At 38.3% G+C, this 19,329-nt stretch overlaps 1 protein-coding gene across 2 annotated transcripts in view; it reads right to left on the reverse strand.

Annotated features, from left to right (window-relative positions):
• Positions 1 to 19,329, reverse strand: part of LDB3 (LIM domain binding 3) — a 263,258-nt gene that overhangs the window by 109,060 nt on the left and 134,869 nt on the right. Inside the window, exons 6-9 of one of the 2 annotated variants that reach the window (XM_073574868.1) lie at positions 18,261 to 18,464; positions 7,365 to 7,534; positions 6,985 to 7,021; positions 3,860 to 5,723 (exon numbers count right to left, since the gene is read on the reverse strand). In XM_073574868.1, coding sequence (XP_073430969.1) covers positions 5,627 to 5,723; positions 6,985 to 7,021; positions 7,365 to 7,534; positions 18,261 to 18,464 — 508 coding nt within the window. In that variant the 3' untranslated portion in view covers positions 3,860 to 5,626. Of the gene's footprint in view, positions 1 to 3,859; positions 5,724 to 6,984; positions 7,022 to 7,364; positions 7,535 to 18,260; positions 18,465 to 19,329 lie in introns of those variants that run through there. The other variant, XM_073574869.1, reaches the window with a different exon arrangement.

Consider the following 19,329-nt stretch of genomic DNA (forward strand, 5'->3'; position numbering starts at 1 on the left):
TAGAATTTGAATTTCAAGCAAAAATCGATTTCTAATTTTTAAAGTTATTTTTTTAGACTTTCTATTATTTACTTGTGTATTACAAAAGTCATTTTTTAAGACAACCAACACGAACATTAAAGACAAAACCTAGTAGTGTTTTAAGAGTGATCACTGAATTTATAGAAGGGAGTGGATTCTAACTTGAGTTACAGACACACCCAATAAATGCTTTCTATGGTTTTTAATTGTAGGAAGACGACAGGTAGTTAAAAAGACATAAGGAGAACATAGAGAAGCAGAGCTCCCATACGAGTCACATGCGTTTAATGTATGAATCTGATATTCAGGAAAAATGAGCCGTTCTCTCTTCTCAGCCACAAAAGACGAACAGCCCACGCTACAGGCCTTTGACGACAAATCTCTTTTCAAGTTCTACATAGAAGGCATGATGCTGATATGAGTGAGTTCTGCTAACATATTCCACATGCCCTTTAAAGTTAACAGGACTGTTTTCTATTGATGACAATTATTCTGGGTGCAGGCTTTAGTTTTGCCTTTTTGTATATTTGCACACAATTAACAGGACATAATGGTTGGTTGACTTTTTTTGTGATGGAACGCTTTATTAAAAAATCATACATTGTGTTTTACTAAGAACAAGGCCTAAGCAGGGGCGGTGCAGGGCACAAAATAAATATGTCATGCACCTCCCCTTTGAGCCCAGGGTTGGAGATAACACAATGTATGAATTGTTTTCTCTGTGATTTACTAAATGTTACAGATCTATCATTTTCACCTTTCTGGGCTAGGGTAAAATGTTTTTGTTTTCTTTCAAGAAATAGCCCAGTTGGGAAAATATCATTTTGATGTGGCAAATATACAACTTAATTTATCTCGGACAACTACTATATAGGTTCAAATGTAATAACGACGATAGGCAGATTGATAATGGATCTGTTATTCATTGGAAACACATATATGTTTAGGCTTCCAGGCAAGTAAAGTAGACAAAAATCTTAGATTACTAAAAGTGTACAGATGCAATAATTCTTTCCAATACAGGAGGACTTAACAACTATAAGCATTATTGTCTAGTCAATACATGATCATGACAGAAATATCAGTATGCAGATATGTAGCTGTAGTTTCAACATAATTACTACTCTCCAAAAAAGCCCCTTTTTAGGCACATAAATTGGAGCATTGGTGTGTTAACACAAGCAAAGTTATGGGAAACTGCAGTTGATGCTCAAAATATCTCAAGACTCAGTGCAAGCCATTTCTCCATGCCTACAGTCAGATCTAAGAAGGTGATCAAAGTCTGGCATTAACATTAACTAGCCTTTTAATTCAATTATAATGCATAGTTTTGTTGCATGATACATGCAGTTGACATCTACTGCATTCAAGGCGTGCAATGCACAGTCCTACCATTTTACATTGCCTGCTTCTACGGTAAGTGCGAATGGATTTGAGGAATAGTGAGCGGGAATCAGGAAAAGGGATAAGATGTTAGTGCAATTAAACAAGCGCAGGCCACAGCAGAAAATGCTTCTACCCTATACCATAAGCAATCAAGCACATTTACCTTGAAGGCCGATATTTTTGTTTTGTTTAAGATTAAGACTGGCAGCCCCATGGAAGCATCTTCACGGATGCACAAGCTTGCGGCTTATTGGTTCAGTTTGGGATTGCAGGAAGGATAGGTTGCCCACGTGCTACATTTTATCTACTGAAGCTGGTTTGATATGTGCAGTAGAAACTGACTATCCGAGTCTTTGCGTCTAAAACAATTGATTGTCAACGGATGGAACAACAAATTGTGCATTCAGATACCTACATGAAAATCATGGCCGTTTTGTGAATATTAGGGAGGCTTTTATAGTGCCTTATAATCAACACATACATAGTACTTTAAGGGATTCCCAATCATGGCATTTGGAAGCTTCTCGTAGAACGCTGGGACATTTAATGTTTTCCCTGATCTAACATTGACTGTAGTTACTGAGATAATTCCAATACAGATTGCACTAAAATGTAGAAGAAACTAGTGAGAAGTATAGGTTGTCTCTTTGAAGAAAGGTGGTATGTGTAGCTCCTGTGTAATAATTGATCAATCCATAAATAGAACTTTCTTAGAATGGGAAATCATCCGCATTGTTTCTGTGTGAAAGTCAATTTGGAAATCACTGTAGTACATTAACTGCTCCTTGATAATATCTGTTCCTTATTGGGATTGATAACGTGATAGATGTACAAATATTTTATTAGGGTTTATAGTCTAAGACGATCAGATATTGTCTAAAGTAGCAACTAATGTTTCTACTGACGTATTTATAGCACGAATATCATAGGCTATATTGTGCCCTATATAAATACATTTGCAACAGTGTTTATAGATGTAGGAAAATGGAAAAGTTGGAAAGTTGGCGATATATTTCTATAATTATTGCCAGAACAGGACTTGTTGTTTAGAAAAACCTGATTACATTACTCTGGTACTATGCAATCCCTTTGGGGTATAGAGATGTAGGTGGTTGGCAAATAGCTTTGATACTATTTATGTCTCTAATAACCATAGAATTGGCTCATCAGATCAAAACTGTCTGTAATAAGTATTTGCCTAGTGGTGTCCGACAGTCCTGCATATGTTTATGGGCTGAACTGTCAAACACAGCAGTCTGATGTATATGGACAGCACAATTGTGGATAGGTATGACCAGGTGTGGTCTAGGAGCCAAAAATTTGCATTGTTTCTTGATTAAACCATATTATGCTGCAATTCTGTAATAATCTGAGCTGAAATTGCATTTTACCCTGTTTTTACTTGTGCTACATTATAGTTGTAACATTTTATCTTTGTCCTTCAATATCCTGCCTTCTGCCATGCCATATTTTTTTGCTGCATTAAATGTAAGGCCAGCAGTTTTGTTCCTCAACTTTTCTCGTAACTGTTCATGTGTCTGTTATGTCGTAGAGCCGTTCTGCTAGGCACCACTGAGAGCGCTTATTTGCTTGAGGCCAGGCATACAAGGATCCTGGATGTGAACTTGTGTAATCCATGTTTCTCCAGTCAGTAGACATCAGACTATGGCCATACTCATAAGAATATCTTCTGTGTAGGGCCAGCCTATGACATTGGTTACATGACCTTGAAGCAATGTGTGGTTCTCTTGGCTGCAAAGTACCAACTACCAGCACAAGTTTAGGGTGCTTTAAAAGGTAAAAAAAAATCATTTACAGCATTATGTATACCCAAATCTATGTCCATATCTTAAGTGCCGTTATGAGAAGGACATAGTCAGGATCCATATCTTTACATCAGTATCCTATGAAAATATTAAATTATTGTAGCACAGATATGTTGACGTTTAAATGTGGTCCATTTTTGGCCAAGATTCCCAAACTTTGTGTAGTGTTAACCATGGATTAATATAATTACCCTATTTTGGTTTGAGATTTGTGGCCTTAATACCATTGGTGAATAAAAGTATATCTCTGGAAGTCCCATTATCAGAATGGGGGGTCCCGTTATCTCCGTTTGATAGACGTGGCAGTCAAACATGCAAACTATTGCATCATTTATTGTCTATGGGACTGATGGAGATAGCCAGATGGTGATGAGACCCTCAGCAATCATGCAGCTATCTCCTGTTCTGGTCCAGACGATAGGTGATAAATGGTGTGCATGGGCCAAGTGCCAACTCATTTAAACTAACTCGTTAGTTGTCTGTGAAATAATCCACCTTTTTTTAAATCTCCATTTGTGGAGTGTGAAAGCAGCTGCCTAATAGTCCCTAGGCATATGGATATTGAGAAAATCCATAACATTTTCTTATCTATGTCCATCAGGCTATTGATTAATACAAAAAAGTGATATCTTTTTATTTTTTATTAACCACTTTATTTTCACAACACAAGCACATAATGTGTCTCTATTAATACAGAAGATCATAAGCAAAAGCAATACAAGAACGTTAATGAGTAATTCAAACATAAACATAAACTCAAACCAACGTCAAAACCATTGCAAGAATATGTCTTATATTACATTACTATCTTTAATGCTACGGTGAAACAACTAAGGAAACCTCATCAAATCAGCCTTATAGTAAACTTAATGAAAAGCAGGATGCTTTCTAATTTTAAGTGATCGCATGATCCTAACTTCAGACTCTTCTTATTATGCAGACTTTCCTTCCCCATATATATTAGAGTCAACTCTTTACTGAGGAGTAATACTTATCACCCAGGACTCTGTATTAGAGAACACACTATGAAAATGAATGAAGCTAATATCTAAACTTATTTCTATAATTACTAAATAAGAATTGACCTAATAGATATTATCTTTTCAAACTGATCACCAGAGTATCATCATTAAAGAGCAGAACCATGTCAAGTATACACACACTGTACAAACGTAAAAGCTTAGAACTCGTTTAATACAACTCTGTTGCACACTTTGCATTTGCGCATATAGCAGGTACTAAAATGTACAGATATTGCCATTATACACCACATAAAGGATATGCCTAGCCGAAAAATAATAAACTGCACTACTGATTATCACACTTTTAAAGGGAACCTGACCGCTGATACGTGCTGCACCCGATCCACAGGCAGCATGTTTCAGACACTGGCTGCATGATCTTGGTCAGGTATATTTCACTTTGAAATGCTGCGGCATTAAACATACATTAATAGCCAGGCGGCAGGGGAGCCTAGCCAGACAGGTGGATCCTCAGCAGCTTCTCCCTGCCCACTGCCAGTGAGTGACAGGTCTCTCCCTATACATGCACGCAAGGAGAGAAAAGTCAATCAAGGGCAGCAAGTGGAGACAAGCTACCGCGGTCCCACCTGCGTGGCTAGGCTCCTGTGTGGCTCGGTCCCAGGCGGCTTTTAAAGTATGGCTATCTCTGAAACATGTTTCAGAGTCAAATATATATGGCTGACATCATACAGCCAGTAACTGATACATGCCACTTATATATCGAGCAGCATGCATCACCTGCCAGGTTCTCTTTAAGAAATCTTCATGTTTAGTGGCAATTTTGGCATATGTGACCCAAGTGTCCTCCTCATTCACTTGTCGGGAGCTGTCATTTAGCAGCAATGCAGAACTAATATTGACCTCTCCACAATAAATTCACTCCTTTTTGCCCTTAGCAATTCTAGTAAAAGTACTTAAGCTACTTAGGCTGCCTATGTTCATGGCTGCCATACACGGTCTATAGTCAAACAGCTAATCCATCAAGCCAGAGTCCATTATTCACCTGCATAGCAGGCATGTACCTCACTCAATCATATAGCAACAGCTTCAATCCTACATTCAAAATTACCAGCCTATACAGTGATCACACAAATCCTGATAAATGTTAGTTTACAGCTTCTTTATTTATAGGAATTGAAATACAAGAGCTAGTTTATTTTTTTTTCTGAATCCAAACAGCATATTAAATGCAAACTCACAGCAAATATCCACTATAATTATGATATCATTGAGTAAAATTAGGTAAAGACAAGCACAAAAAAACAAACTCTTGTATTTTTCTATTTATATATTTATATTTTCATGTATATGGTGTGCAGTGGATATTTATGTTCATTGCCTTTCAATAGATATTGTGTTACACGTGGGCATTTAGCTTTTAACATTAAGGATTTGTGCCGAAAGGCCATGATGCCAGGTGCGCAATTTGGCAAAGCGTGGGCTGTTACGTTCCGTTTCAAACTTTTCCCTGTGGCATGGAAAAACAGAGAGAGAGAGAAAGAGAGAGAGGAGGAATAAAGGGGTTAGGGACAGTGACCTTCACTCTCCTGCCTACACACATGGCAATTTATTTGGATTTCTCAATATGCCAAGATGGCCCTATAAATAAGCACCTTGTCAATCGACTCAATGAATATGTGTCTTCGTAATATTTGCGCTTATGTTTTTGTTTTTTTATATGTGTCTACATTTATTTGGGTGCAAATATAGATGGGATCTTGGGAATCAAACTGCAAGTAGAGGATCCAGAAAGCAGCTGCCTATAAGGCATGCCATGTTTAGTAATAAAATACTTGGTACTTTTAGTTAGACTTAAAAAGGTTTCTACTATTAGGACATTGAAAACCTATCTAATACCCAGGACACCCAACAATCAGTTGATACCAGCTACTACACTGTTCACATCTGCTGGAGATGATAAAAGCTGAATGGTGGCTGTGCCGAGTGTTGGACAACTACTCATCTGATATTGATGATGGATCCTGGAGAAAGGTTCCCAATATCCTAAAACTGGAAAACCCCTCTAATACTTCAGCCCTAATTAATATATTAGGGGTCATTTAATATGCGCTACTATGTTCACTAGTTATTTTGCTAAGGTATTGTGCTGATGACCTCATCTAAAGGGGTCATACCATGGAGACAGGTTCACTTTCAATGGCTGTAAGCTGGTTACATTGGTTCTAGTGGTTCTAGAAACCATCCTCAATTGTCAGCCACAGGATTGATTTCAATGCAGCATTGAATGTATTCACTCAGTTTAGGTTATCACATGGGTTCATGACACCACACAGATGAGAAAGGAGATTTAGGCCTAAATGAGCTAGGTCCTTTACAGCAAGAATACCCTTGTCAAATATGGGATGTTCTCTTATAGAATGGCTTGCATAACTTTCTGACATTTATTTTTGTGAAATTTCCTTCAAGTATAATTTTCAAAATGTCTGCCAACTTGTATGCTAACATATGCCTTGTTAGATTACTATCCAAATAAATTGCTCACTTAGTGCCACAACATCATATATAGATGAACTTTGCCAGGATATAGATTTTTTTTCTTAAGAAGAAATGGTCACCACTTTTTTGACTACAGCCAATTGAAAAGCCAATAGCAGATTAACGTCAATGTTAAATCTGGTTTACATTTGTGTTTATTAGATCTGCTTAAGAGCTTTAGGCATTTTGTTATCTATTAGGATGGCCACATGATTTTGCTGCTAGTTGCCTACCTTGACCTTCTCAGTGCATCTTCATCAGGATCTTGCACTGCAAGAAAAGTAAGAAAATAGAACTTAAGAATACAGAAAAACAGTAAAATTATCTATCTAGCTATCTATCCATCCATGTAGCCATCCATCCATAAATGTCTAGGGCAACGCTCCAGTTTATTATGGCTTTTTTGTATGGAGCTGTGATAGGTTACCCAAACAAGGGCATGGGGGCTTTACAGTCCATCTATATAACTCCAACCTCTTGGTAAGCTGCTTCTGCCGAAATGGACAGGTTTAACTAACTTTTCTCTAATCTATATGAGGGCCTTCAGAAGAGCACACTCAATCAAAAATTAAATATTACATAATTAAAAGCCATAGCCATAAAATCTACTCACAGTATTCTGTTCCCGTCAACTGTGCAAGGACACGGAATGACTTGGACTGCAGGTTGGCAGCGCGACGTGCCCAATCGTCAATTTCGTGTTCACTTTTGCCCTGATTTTTAAGCACAGCCTGATATACTGGAGAAGCAATGTCTACATGAGGATCTTTAACTGGGACGTTACTGCAATGTAGAAAGAGGGGAGTTGAAGGAGTTGAAGATTTGCTACAAGTAATTCTTATGTCCATTTTATCTGGAAGTATATCTGGGAAAAAGGTGAATGAATGTATTTCACAATCAATAAATATATGTACAGCTTCGCCTTTTTCTAGCATATTTTAGCATTAAATGGTATGTTTAAATCTTGCATTCAGAAAACATGGCAGGAAAACAATGTTTTATAATCTAACAAGGATTTACTCATGATTATTGTATTGTTTTATGGCCTCATTCCTTTATATTTTAGAAATATGAAAGAATTATGCTAGGGCTGTATAGACACTTTTGTGTAAATTTAAAATGTACAATGCCCTTAGATTAATTGTACTCTACAGTATATAGAGTTTAAACTTCTGGGTTAGACATAAAATATGGTCACATTAGACAATATGATTTTGTTACAGCTCTCTGGTGATCAGATAATCACCAATTATCCCACCATTGGCACTTTCATTGCTTAACTGTAACCTGTGGGAGGCACACTAGTAAGTGCTCTATAATCTTAAACTGCAGTGCAAATGAAGCATTAAATGGTTCCCAATTAAATATATGGACTTTGTAAAGCATAGCCAGATCCTCCAGAGCAAAAAATACTCTTGCTAACAGATGAAGATCCTAAACTGGGGACCCCACTCTATTAACCAGACAAAACCCTTACCACTTCTCCAGGACAAGCGGTAGGTAGGAGACACCACCAAGACACTAAACAGCTACAATTTTGGTGCGCTGGTCGGTTTGCGTCTGTCTGCCTTTACCAACCAGAATCTTCATCGATAATGCCAACCCTGCATTATCAGTGTAGTTTCTGAAATTATTAAGACCTCTGGTGACATCAAGGTCATTTGACCAAAGGTTTTTCAACCTGCTGAAGCCTCCACATTCTTCCTGTGTATGGCACAGTGTGTGTGTTTGTCTGTTTGTCATTGCGTGTGTATGCCACACAGTGTGTGTGTAGCATGAAGTGTGTAGTTGAATGTGTAGCATACAGTATCTGTGTATCTAGAATTGAGTTTTACTTTGCAACATGCTGTGTGCAACATGATGTGTGTAGCATGGAGTGTGAGATTGTGTATGTGAAGTGTACAGTGTCTCTATGTCTAGCATAGAGTTTGTTTTCTAACATTGTGTGTGAGTAACATTATATTTGTGATTGTAATATATAGTATGTGTGGCATAGGCCGGGGTCGCACAACCGTAGAATACGGACTAGTGCTATGCGAGAAAACATCGCATAGCACTCGGCCCAGTGTTATTCTATGGGGCAGCTCACATCAGCGTTTATTTTCTCGGGAGTATTCAGCGAGCGTGTAAAATCACAGCATGCTGCAATTGGCACGCCTCTATGGGTGCGAGCGACACAACACATATCACTTGGATATCATCCGAGTGGTGCGATATACACCGACGCCGGCAATGGGGGAGATGGAGAAAATACTTTCTCCTCCTCCTCCGCAGCTGTGCTTTGATTCTCCCTGTGTGAGAGACTCGGAGCGCAGTAGCAGGACACTCGGCTCCCACTCACTCGCAGCAGAGCAGGAGACGAGCTTCATTAAAATATCGCATCCGATTCTCGCATCGGATTCCATACGCTAGTGTGACCCCAGCCTTTATCATAGGCTATGTGTAGTATGGAATGTATATGTGTAACATACATGATGTGTGTATGTGGCATTCAGTGTGTGTGTAACAGACTACATGTGTTGTATGAAGTCTGCACATATAGTATAAAATTTGTTCATCTGTGTAAGGCCGGGGTCACACTAGCGTATGGCATGTGGTGCGAGAGCATTGGATGCAATATGCTAATGACCCACGGCTCCTGCCCTGCTGCGAGCGGGAGCCGAGTGTCCTGTTACTGCGCTCAGAGCCTCTCGCACCGAGAGAATCGGAGCACAGCTGTGGAGGAGGCGGAGAAAGTATTTTCTCCTTCTCCTCCATTGCCGGCTTTGGTTTATATCGCACCGCACGCGGATGATATCCGAGTGATGTGCGTGGTGTCACTCGCACCCATAGACATATATGGGTGCGAGTGAGCAGAGACTCGGCCGATTCTCGGTGCCAATCACAGCATGCTGTGATTTTACACGCTCGCTGAATGCACCCGCGAAAATAAATGCTGTTGTGAGCTGCCCCATAGATTAACACTGGGCTGAGTGCTATGCGATGTTTTCTCGCATAGCACTAGTCCGTATTCTACGGTAGTATGATCCCGGCCTAACAAGAAGTGTGTGTAACAAAGTGTGTATAACATACAGTGTGTGTATCATCGAGAGAGTGTATGTATAATACAGTGTGTGTATCATTAAGAGGGTGTGTGGGTAGCATATAGGACTTGTAGCAGTGAGTGTGTGTGTTACATATAGTGTGTGTTTCGCAGTATGTATTCCTTGGAGTATGTGTAGTGTCAGAGAAACTATAGCACTCCTGATGAAGAGACCTGAGTAGTCTCGAAAGCTTGCAATGTATTACCATCTTTTCAGTTAGCCATTAAAAGGTATCAACTACTGAGGACTCTCAATCCTGAATATTTTTTTATAGCACTACGCTCATTCAAAGGATAATTTTTGTTCCAGCATAAATGATTGGATCATTTATGCTGGAACAAAAGCTGCACATCGCTTTGTGCAAACCGGACATGTGCTGCCAATAACAAGATACCATATGGAGCTATAACTATTGTATTAGCATTAGCTCTGGCCCCATCATTCGTGTCAGCATTGGTAAATAGGCTAGAAGACGAACGCTCATTGGTTTGTAGTTAATCGGCACTCATATTGCATAAAGTTGACCAGCTTTGGTAATTGCACCAGAAATGTTTGTGTGTGATGGTGCCATATTTTAGCATTTCAGGCACATTTCTAATATTGCTCTGGGTCACACCGTGTCTAAAACAGATCCAGCATTACACAAAAATTTGGTCGGCTCTAATTTTAATTGGCCATTGACTTTACAACTGCATGTAGGATTTAATATTTCTGACTGCAGGCAAAGGACTACGAGGGAGATTTATTAATCTACTTGCTCCATTTATTATGGGAAAAAATTATCATTTTGAAGCATGTGTTTTGCACAAAAACAGGCAGTTTTTGAGATTTTAATGCCACTCTTATTGCCTTCACAGCACAACATATGCACTGTGCCTCTTAAAAATGGATTGTGTTGTACTCTAGTATTATTTTCATTAAGTCCTGTGTATGACGTAAATGTCCTACTATATGCTTACTTCTACAGTGCTCGTTTTAGGAACATGGTATTTTGTACTTTCAAGTGGTCTGAGATTTAATTGAGTGTACCTACACAGCATCAAATGCAATGCAACTTGAGCAGATCTTTCATGTATTTAAGTATTAGCTTCCACTACTGCCAAAATGTAAATGCAAGAGCTTGCTAAAAAATCATATTTACTATACAATTAAATAACCAGTTTAATACATTTATTTAGGCCATGTTCACATGGATGAATCGCTTGTGGACTTGGAACAGTTCTACAGAAAAAAACACTATATGAAAAAATGCAAATGTGATGGCTTTTACATGCCACTTTGCCAGTGGTTTGTTCTGGAGTCTTCACTGTTATCACTGTATTAACATATAGCTAACATATAGGGATTAGAGGACATTTGAATAAGCACATAGGTCTGGACAGTAGTGTTTAAGAAAACTGCAGTTTATTAGGCACTAAGAGGGAAGGGAGCATCTAACTACTGTATAGAAATCAATGGTCTGCAGAGAGATGGCTAGTATGTTAAGAGTTAACCACTGCACATTCTTGGCCAAGATCTGGGCAGGCACTAAAGGCTGAGCCAAATAGAAACCAGCAGTGCACTATGAAAGATAACAGCTGTCATTGGAGAAGAAACACAGCAAATGGCAAAAGCAAGTCAACTGCAAACTTGATTATTTGCATGCCATCTAAGTAAGTAATTTCATAATTTGAAAATACCCCCTTAAATCAGTGGGGAAGTGGCATAAAAGACAGCACAGAAACAGTGTAAACCCTGTAATGAGGTTTATTAATCTAATGCACTAACATGGTATAACTGGCATCTGAACAAAATAGAACAATAGTAATCCTCTAAGTCAACATAGCCTAAAGGGTGCAAACAAAGGTTTTATTAATTACAGTGTCCAGGACTTTAAAAAAAGGCTGCTTTTTCCAAAAACTGTGTCACTCTTGTCTATAGGCTGTGCATCTGGAATAGCAACATAATACTATCCAATTCAGATAAAATAATAGATGTCTCCCATAGACAAAAATGCCACAGTTTCTGTCAAAAAGGAATACAATCAAAGACGCAATAGTTGAGCAAGAGTTGTACGTCGTGCGTAGTTCAATTGCTCTTAAAGCTGTTGCAGCCTCTGTCATGGAGCTGTAGTACTAAATGGAAGGATATCATACAGTTCCTTGATAAGCCTTTGTTTGCATTTGCTTTGGTAACACAACATATTCAAACACATAATAATGAAAAAAATCAATTGCACAGTCAAACCTCTACATTAAATGGTCTGTTAAGCTATGAGCTATTTTGATTATTATATTTAATATGTACATATACTGTACATTCTACAGCTTAATTACTCTTCTTATAAAGGTTTGATTGTGTCAACACAACAACATTATGACATTGACTGTTGGTTCTTGGTATATATATTGCCACATTATGAATGGATACATTTGTCAAATGTACTTTACCCGGAGCAGTTTTGAGTGAACGGTCTTGGCATGAGCTTGTAAAATATGTAAAAATGTAATTAATCTTTATTCGCACTCCACCTATTCATGAAGGATGTCGGTTGCCGCTCATTGAGAAACCTGAGGCTTCAGAATAGAATTATATAATCTGTTGATTTCACATATAAATTAGTTTAGTCCCTTTACAAACTAATTCCAAATATCATCTTCAGCGTGGGAACACAAAGTGGCATTGTGCCAAGTTTATGGACAACGGAAGCTAAGGAAATGTTGTTAAAGAGTTGGCAACTGCAATGTGACTTGATTGCATAGATTTTGTCTGTGTTATCAATCTGGTAATAACTAGTCACAAAGCTGGTAATATACTTTTAATGAGAATTTCCAGGAAATTTCCAATTGTCTGCCTAGGCTGAACTAGCCATATACTACTATATGCTACATTTTATAGGATGCACCAAGATGAACGCATTAAGGAGCAGGCTTCCTACCTTAGAAAAGCTAGTATCCAACTGAACAATGACTTGTACTAATTACATCTCACTGTATACATTTTAAATGTAGAAAAATCCTAGGGCTTAAACTTATTTAGAGATAGTTAAATCTTTACTGAAAGATTTATGTAAAGCAGACTAGAGAACGCACATATTGTAGGGGGGACATTGTTTAGACATGTGAAAGCCACATACAGACTAAAGCAAGCACAAGGATTGGTCTCGTAGAAGTGTCTACAAGTGATTGTGTCATGTGATGGCTGATATTAAGATCAGTAATGAAAAAGGTAAACTGACCTTGACTAATTCATAAAAAATAGTTAGCAATATCCTCATATCCTGTGAGATAGAACACACCCAGAACAGTTGACCATTGAATAAGAAGCGTAGCAGAGAAGCAAACACTGTCAAAGAAATCTTTAGATTTTCAAGAGAAATCTAATGTATTTGTGTCTCAATACTCATTATTAATATGAAGCAAATGATACATCGATAATCATGAAGCAAAGTCAACATGCATGTTGTTAAAGGGAATCTATCACAAAGACAGGCCCCTCTAATTAAACCATAGAGTGCATAACGCCCATCAGAAAGCCAATGAAGAACTGAAGTGAAATGTGCCCTAGGCATATGGATGTAGAACGCTGCCTCATACATGGGTTTTCCCATTAATTAATAGGGTAGCATTCACTTTTTGATTGGTGGGGATCGAACTTTGGCACAATGCATTTGCCCACCAAGGCTAGGTGGCCAGGCACCAAGGAAAACACTGAAGTGATAAATTAGCACTGTGGTCCTTTCATTGGCAGAAGTGTTGGGAGTGCCACCAATCATGAAGTGTGGCATATCCAAGAGATATGCCATTAATATATGTGATGAGGACATTTCTGATCTTTCTGCAACTGAAAAGTGCCAAGGGGGCTCACATGATGCCCTTTTCTTCTTATAATTCTAGTGAGTCCAGAAAAGGAATAGGAAACAGCTTAGCACTTCTAGGCAAAAAAGATGTTGGTCTGCTACATAGCGTATTTTGCACTTTTCACTTTGGACTTCGATTAGCCAATCTGAGATTTTACTTCTTATATTTGATTTTAAAGGTCCAGTGGATTTTTGATTTTTTTTATGTATACAATGACTTTTCTTTACATTAGTTATGTGCATTGGTTAAAGTATTGTAAAATAGGACAATATAATGACTTTAAGATGAGCTGTAAAAAGTGTTGAGGTAATGTACCAGGAATACTTAGAATGCCTTTTTTTTTAAATACAAAAACATCCCTGTAGAGTGTAAAAACATGATGAAATTCCAAGAGGAATAAACCTAGCCTTTGTAGGATTAAGTGAAAAAATGTCTACTTACAGCTCGGGCGTTTCAGGAGCACTGTGATTGATACGACCAAACCCAACAGAGCAGTGCATTGAGGTTTGGTGACCATCATTATGGTGATGTGATAGGCACAACAGAGTGAAGTTAGTATGAGAAGTACGTTAATAAGGAAAGGATGGATAAAGAGGAAAAAAAGAAGAAGAATATAGTCAGTAAAGGAAAACATAAGCATAATTAACAAGTCAAATTTGGCTGAGAAGAACACATGGTCTTAAATACACAAGGAAGAGGGTCCAACAAGCTGGAACCGTTATGATGTAGTGAAAGTGAACCAAAAACACAGAGTGCAACTCCATCAAGTCATTGACTTGACCATTGGTTTCAGAAGTCAATATGCATTACAAGATAATGCACTCAACTTGAAAACTAGCAAACATAAAGAAAAGGAATTGATTTGCTTGCAGCGTTAATGAATGGAGGAGACGTCAATGACACTTGTTATTCTTTTGCCAATTTTCCCAGGGTAAAAGAAGCAACTATGTCAAATGAATAAGACAATAATACAAACATGGAGGTATGAAAAGTTACTGCAAATGGAACACACTGCCAAGTGACAATGTACAAATCAGCATGACTGTGACAGGCACAAGCGTTGTACACATCTATTGTAGATAGATGCTATAGTCCTTCTGCACTATGCTTTGGATTTTACTCCGTAATCAAACTCAGCTTAATCTTAATATGAAAAGCGTTGGGTGCAGGGTGCCTGTCTGTCCAAAATAGGTCCAACCCCATATCATGCTTTGCTTTACCTGTGTATTACTGACTCAGATTTCACCTGGATTGGGGTCAATTTCTTACCCTTAAAATATTACCCAGTGTAGAGGTCCCCAAACCTTTTGCAAAGTACTTTCTTTTAAAAACAACAGATGGTGTAGCCTCATATAAATTCATAAAAGAGGTAAGTAGATCCCTTAGATGGGATGAGGCTGGTGTCCTTACTTTGAAAATTAATGCTAGAGTAACTGCATATTCCTCATATTAAAATGATGATTTTATGAGTCTAGCTAGAATGCATGAGGCGGGTAGCTATAATCAGAAAATGACCTGGTCACTATGCTTTTTTAGGTTCATACTTCCTGACCCCTCTAGGAGAGTTTTCAGTAGGCTTCTTATCAGCAGAGGCAAAATTACAGCGACAGGTTACACCTCTATACACAGCGGACAATACAGGATCCATCATTCAGAATAGACAATGTCACAGCTCACCCTGCTTCCCCTCCTTTTACAAGGATCTACGGATTTACTTTTTCAAGGGTCGGAGTCTGTGCTTTATAGCTATGTACTTGTATTGTTTCCTGAAACAATAGGAAGTCAAAGTCTAAAAAAAACCCCAGTGAGTGACCAATGTGAAATTTGAAGGATTTCTATTTTTTATTTTTAATATAGATTGTAATGTATTTTAAAAAAAAGTATGGCCAGAAATTAAAAAAAGACCATATACAATGTACAAAAATGCATTAAAAGCTAATTTAAATAATAGGTCATTTTCTGACAATATCTTCCCTTTAAATTAAAAAGACTTTCATCCAAGTTGTCTTGAATAGACAGGGAATCTTGTCTACTATCCACTAATGTTGAGTTTTAATTGTAAAGCGCTGTGGAATATGTTGGCACTGTATAAATAAAAAATAATATTACTATTATTAACTGATGTATGTTGGCAGAAATGAACTGATGGAATAAAGTTTTATTGCTTAGTGATATAAACATATAAAACGGGCAGACCAAATGTTGAAAAATGTTCCCCCATCGGCCACGTTGTTTAGTCTAGCCTGATGGAAGCTGAGTCAGGAATATGTAGTTACATGAGACGATCTCATGATGACCTTTATTCCTACGCTGTAGAACATCCATAGACTGCACACACTGCACACACATCATATACAATCACTGCACACTTAATTGCTACAGCCCACACTGCGATGACTTATTGCGCTATATTATATGTGCTCGGTATGTCGGGTTTATTTTTTTTTCTTTCTAAGGAGGCTTCAGCAATATTCAGAAACGACCCTGGTCATCTCTTATCTCCAGGGCTGATACCAGCCTGTGAACATGTCTCCTAGGCAGTATTTCCCTGACACAGTATCTGCCCCTATTTCTGCATCTGCAGTCAGTTTACTATAGCTTCGGTATTTGTGCTATCATTTTACATGTCTTTTTGCGCATTCAGCGTGACTGAAGACCCTATTTAAGTGTTACTAAAGGGTATATTTTATGAGTATGCTTCCAGTACGACACCACTGAGATGGGCGAAGGACTATTTCTATTTCTGTGCTTGGCATAAGACACCGCAGTAATCATTTTTATAAAGGCAGTGACTTCAGCCATTATAAAAGCCTCATCCCATAAGAGAAACATAAATAAATCTATAAATTAAAAAAATGATATATAGCACCTAAGCTAAAAATGTTACAGACTGATACCAATCTATTGGCGCCAGAAACTTTTATGACCCAAAATCATCTTCAGCTTTTTCTCAGTAGTTATAGTCCACAGTGGCCACATGGGGGCAGTAATTAGCTATTTCTATCCTACACTTGATAATGCCGTATCGGCTACAATCCTTGGCGTTAGCTACATTCAGCCACTCACTCGAGGTTCGGCAGTTAACCATTTATCATGCTCAGCATCAGTATGTTACAGCAGGAAATATATCTATCAGAAGTCATGGGAGAAAAGTTGTTAACTGGAATAAAAAATTACTTATACATTGATTTATGTTATTTGCCTGCAGCTTCCTAGAAGTAGAACAGAAGGAAAAATCTTCAAATGACAGACACGTAGCACATACTTTCGTTTCTGAGGAGAAGACTTTGTATGGCTGTAGCACAGTGTAAAACCTTGTGCAGAACGGTAGGTATTACTCATGTTTCCATGCGGGTCACGACTTGTATGTGAAATGATGGACGACAAGTTGTCTTACGAGAATGGTATGTTCTAGAAATATTTATATTCCCCATAAAGTAATGGTTCTGGAGTGTTTTACTTTGTGTTGTGCCATTGCTGTTATTGCCAATGGGGCGTGTACTTACAGCCTGATATTATCCCAACAGTATCAGTATGTGTAGGAACAAACACTATTGAACAGAAAAGTGATGCCATCCAGATGTCAATGTATTCAGGAAGAATAACAGAGAAATATATTTATTTTACTCACTTACAAGGTGCCATTTATTCCACAGCATTTTACAGGCAGTAATGGCACAATACCAGAAAGAATGCTCCAGAATTACTAACATAACATTAAAATGAAAAATTAAGGGAATTGAAACTGTTCCCAGGAACGTAGACAATGGACCCACTTTGTGTTTGATAAACTATGTTCCTTTTTTCAGGCTGATTTAAGAAAATATCCTCCCAAAATTGGGACTGTTGCCTACTATGGAATTATTAATTTATGGGAAATACTTGTATCTACTCAACCAGAGTGCATAAGGATTCAATGACGTGGCCACGAAAACCCAGGTCAGACTACTTTAGACTTCAATCAGCAAGGTCGGTGAGTGTTGGTTGCACAGGGCGACTTTGGCCCGAGTTCAGACACAGTGCATTGGCTGTAATTGGGAAAGAAGTGAGTCATTGTCATGGCTGAATTTAACATAAAGCGAGAAGGTGCGATGAAAGAATTTGGACTGCTCGTGGCCTTCTGCTGATGTCACTGACAACCTGGGTCGCATTGATTTTGCCAAAATCTGAAATTATATAGTATAAATATATCCTCTGTCATGATGATAAAATTGACTGCCTTTTTTCTGAGAATCCTGGACAGGTATAATAGACCCGTGATAGCATGAAACATTCTGGAATACAAACCACAGTGTAATAACTGAGTTCTGCTACATCCATAGGAGAAATCTCTAAGCTTTGGTTCTTGATTCCAGAATTTGAGATAATACAGAATTTTCTAAGCCAACATCTAGTCTAAGTCTACAACAATCTACATCCTTGAATTGTGAATTAATGGTATGCATGAAATATTATGGGAAGTATATAACCAGTCAGTCCCAATTACCTTACCGGATATAGCTTATCTGCACAGAACCCTGTGAACTGTAATAAAAAAGGTGCTTACTTTATTATCCATCATGCAAGAAAATGTATTAGATGGCTTACCCTGAGAGATCGCTGCCTCTGGCCTGAGCTTGACCAGCAATAGCATCCATAATGGCATCCTGGGAATACATGCTGATTGGGGTGTTATATTGGGCATGAATTATTGTGGCTTTGCCTCCAGGACCCTTCACCTCAATTGGCTTGTGGGTAGAGAGGGCCGAGTCCTTCAGGACATTGGGGTTGAATCGTTCCACAAACTCAGAGCTGGGAGGAAGTGAAGTAAGTTGTGAATGGTGGAAAGGGAAGAAGAATGAAAAAAAAGTGATTGGGATCAAGGCAAGCTGTGCATGAATGATCCACGGAGATCCCAGTTAGATGTCATAGGGTTATCACATGCAATTATGGTGCAAACAACACACAAGTAAGTTATTAGAAATGGTGACTGCGCATTTTAGGGCAGGTGAAATCTATAAAACATGAAGTCATACAGCCTAAAAGGCAATCTTCCAGCATTTTGTCATATAAAGAAACCCCATTTCATGTTCTTGTTGATGTGCATGGGCATTCTCCATTGCTGTGATTAGTAATGATGGAATCCTGGGCTAACATGTTACAGTAATTTATAGGAGCCCCCTTTCTGCAGGCTCGTCAAGTATTTCACACACGGGTTTCCACAACAAAATACCAGCTTGATCCCAGTTCACTAAAATAACCATAGTCAGCACATTTACAGGGAAACTTAAAGTTGACATTCACTGCACAATAAAAGGAAACCCTAACCATGCAGTCCTATCTGTGGGTGTCATGATATAGAATGGAAGGAGCCGAGCTGACTGATATCTGTTGACTTGCGGGAACATAGGATTACTAATTCGATCTTTTCAATCACTTCTCAGACTTAACTTAGGAGTCCAGTGGGCCGTCTTATTAGTAATTTATAGCTATACAGATATAGCTGTTAGGAAGTGAGTAGCATTGTCCACTGGACTCCAAACCATGCAAAGAAAACAAAGTGATGAAAGTCGTTATACTGCATCCTTCTCGATAAGTCATATATTAATCTCAGCTACTCGTGTTGACCACTGATCAGCAGGGCTAAACAGGAGGCCAGTTTCACATCAGTCAGTCA

The sequence above is a fragment of the Dendrobates tinctorius genome, unplaced genomic scaffold, assembly GCF_039654945.1.
Source record: "Dendrobates tinctorius isolate UK_male_01 unplaced genomic scaffold, ASM3965494v1 ptg000040l, whole genome shotgun sequence".
Lineage (NCBI taxonomy): Eukaryota > Metazoa > Chordata > Amphibia > Anura > Dendrobatidae > Dendrobates > Dendrobates tinctorius.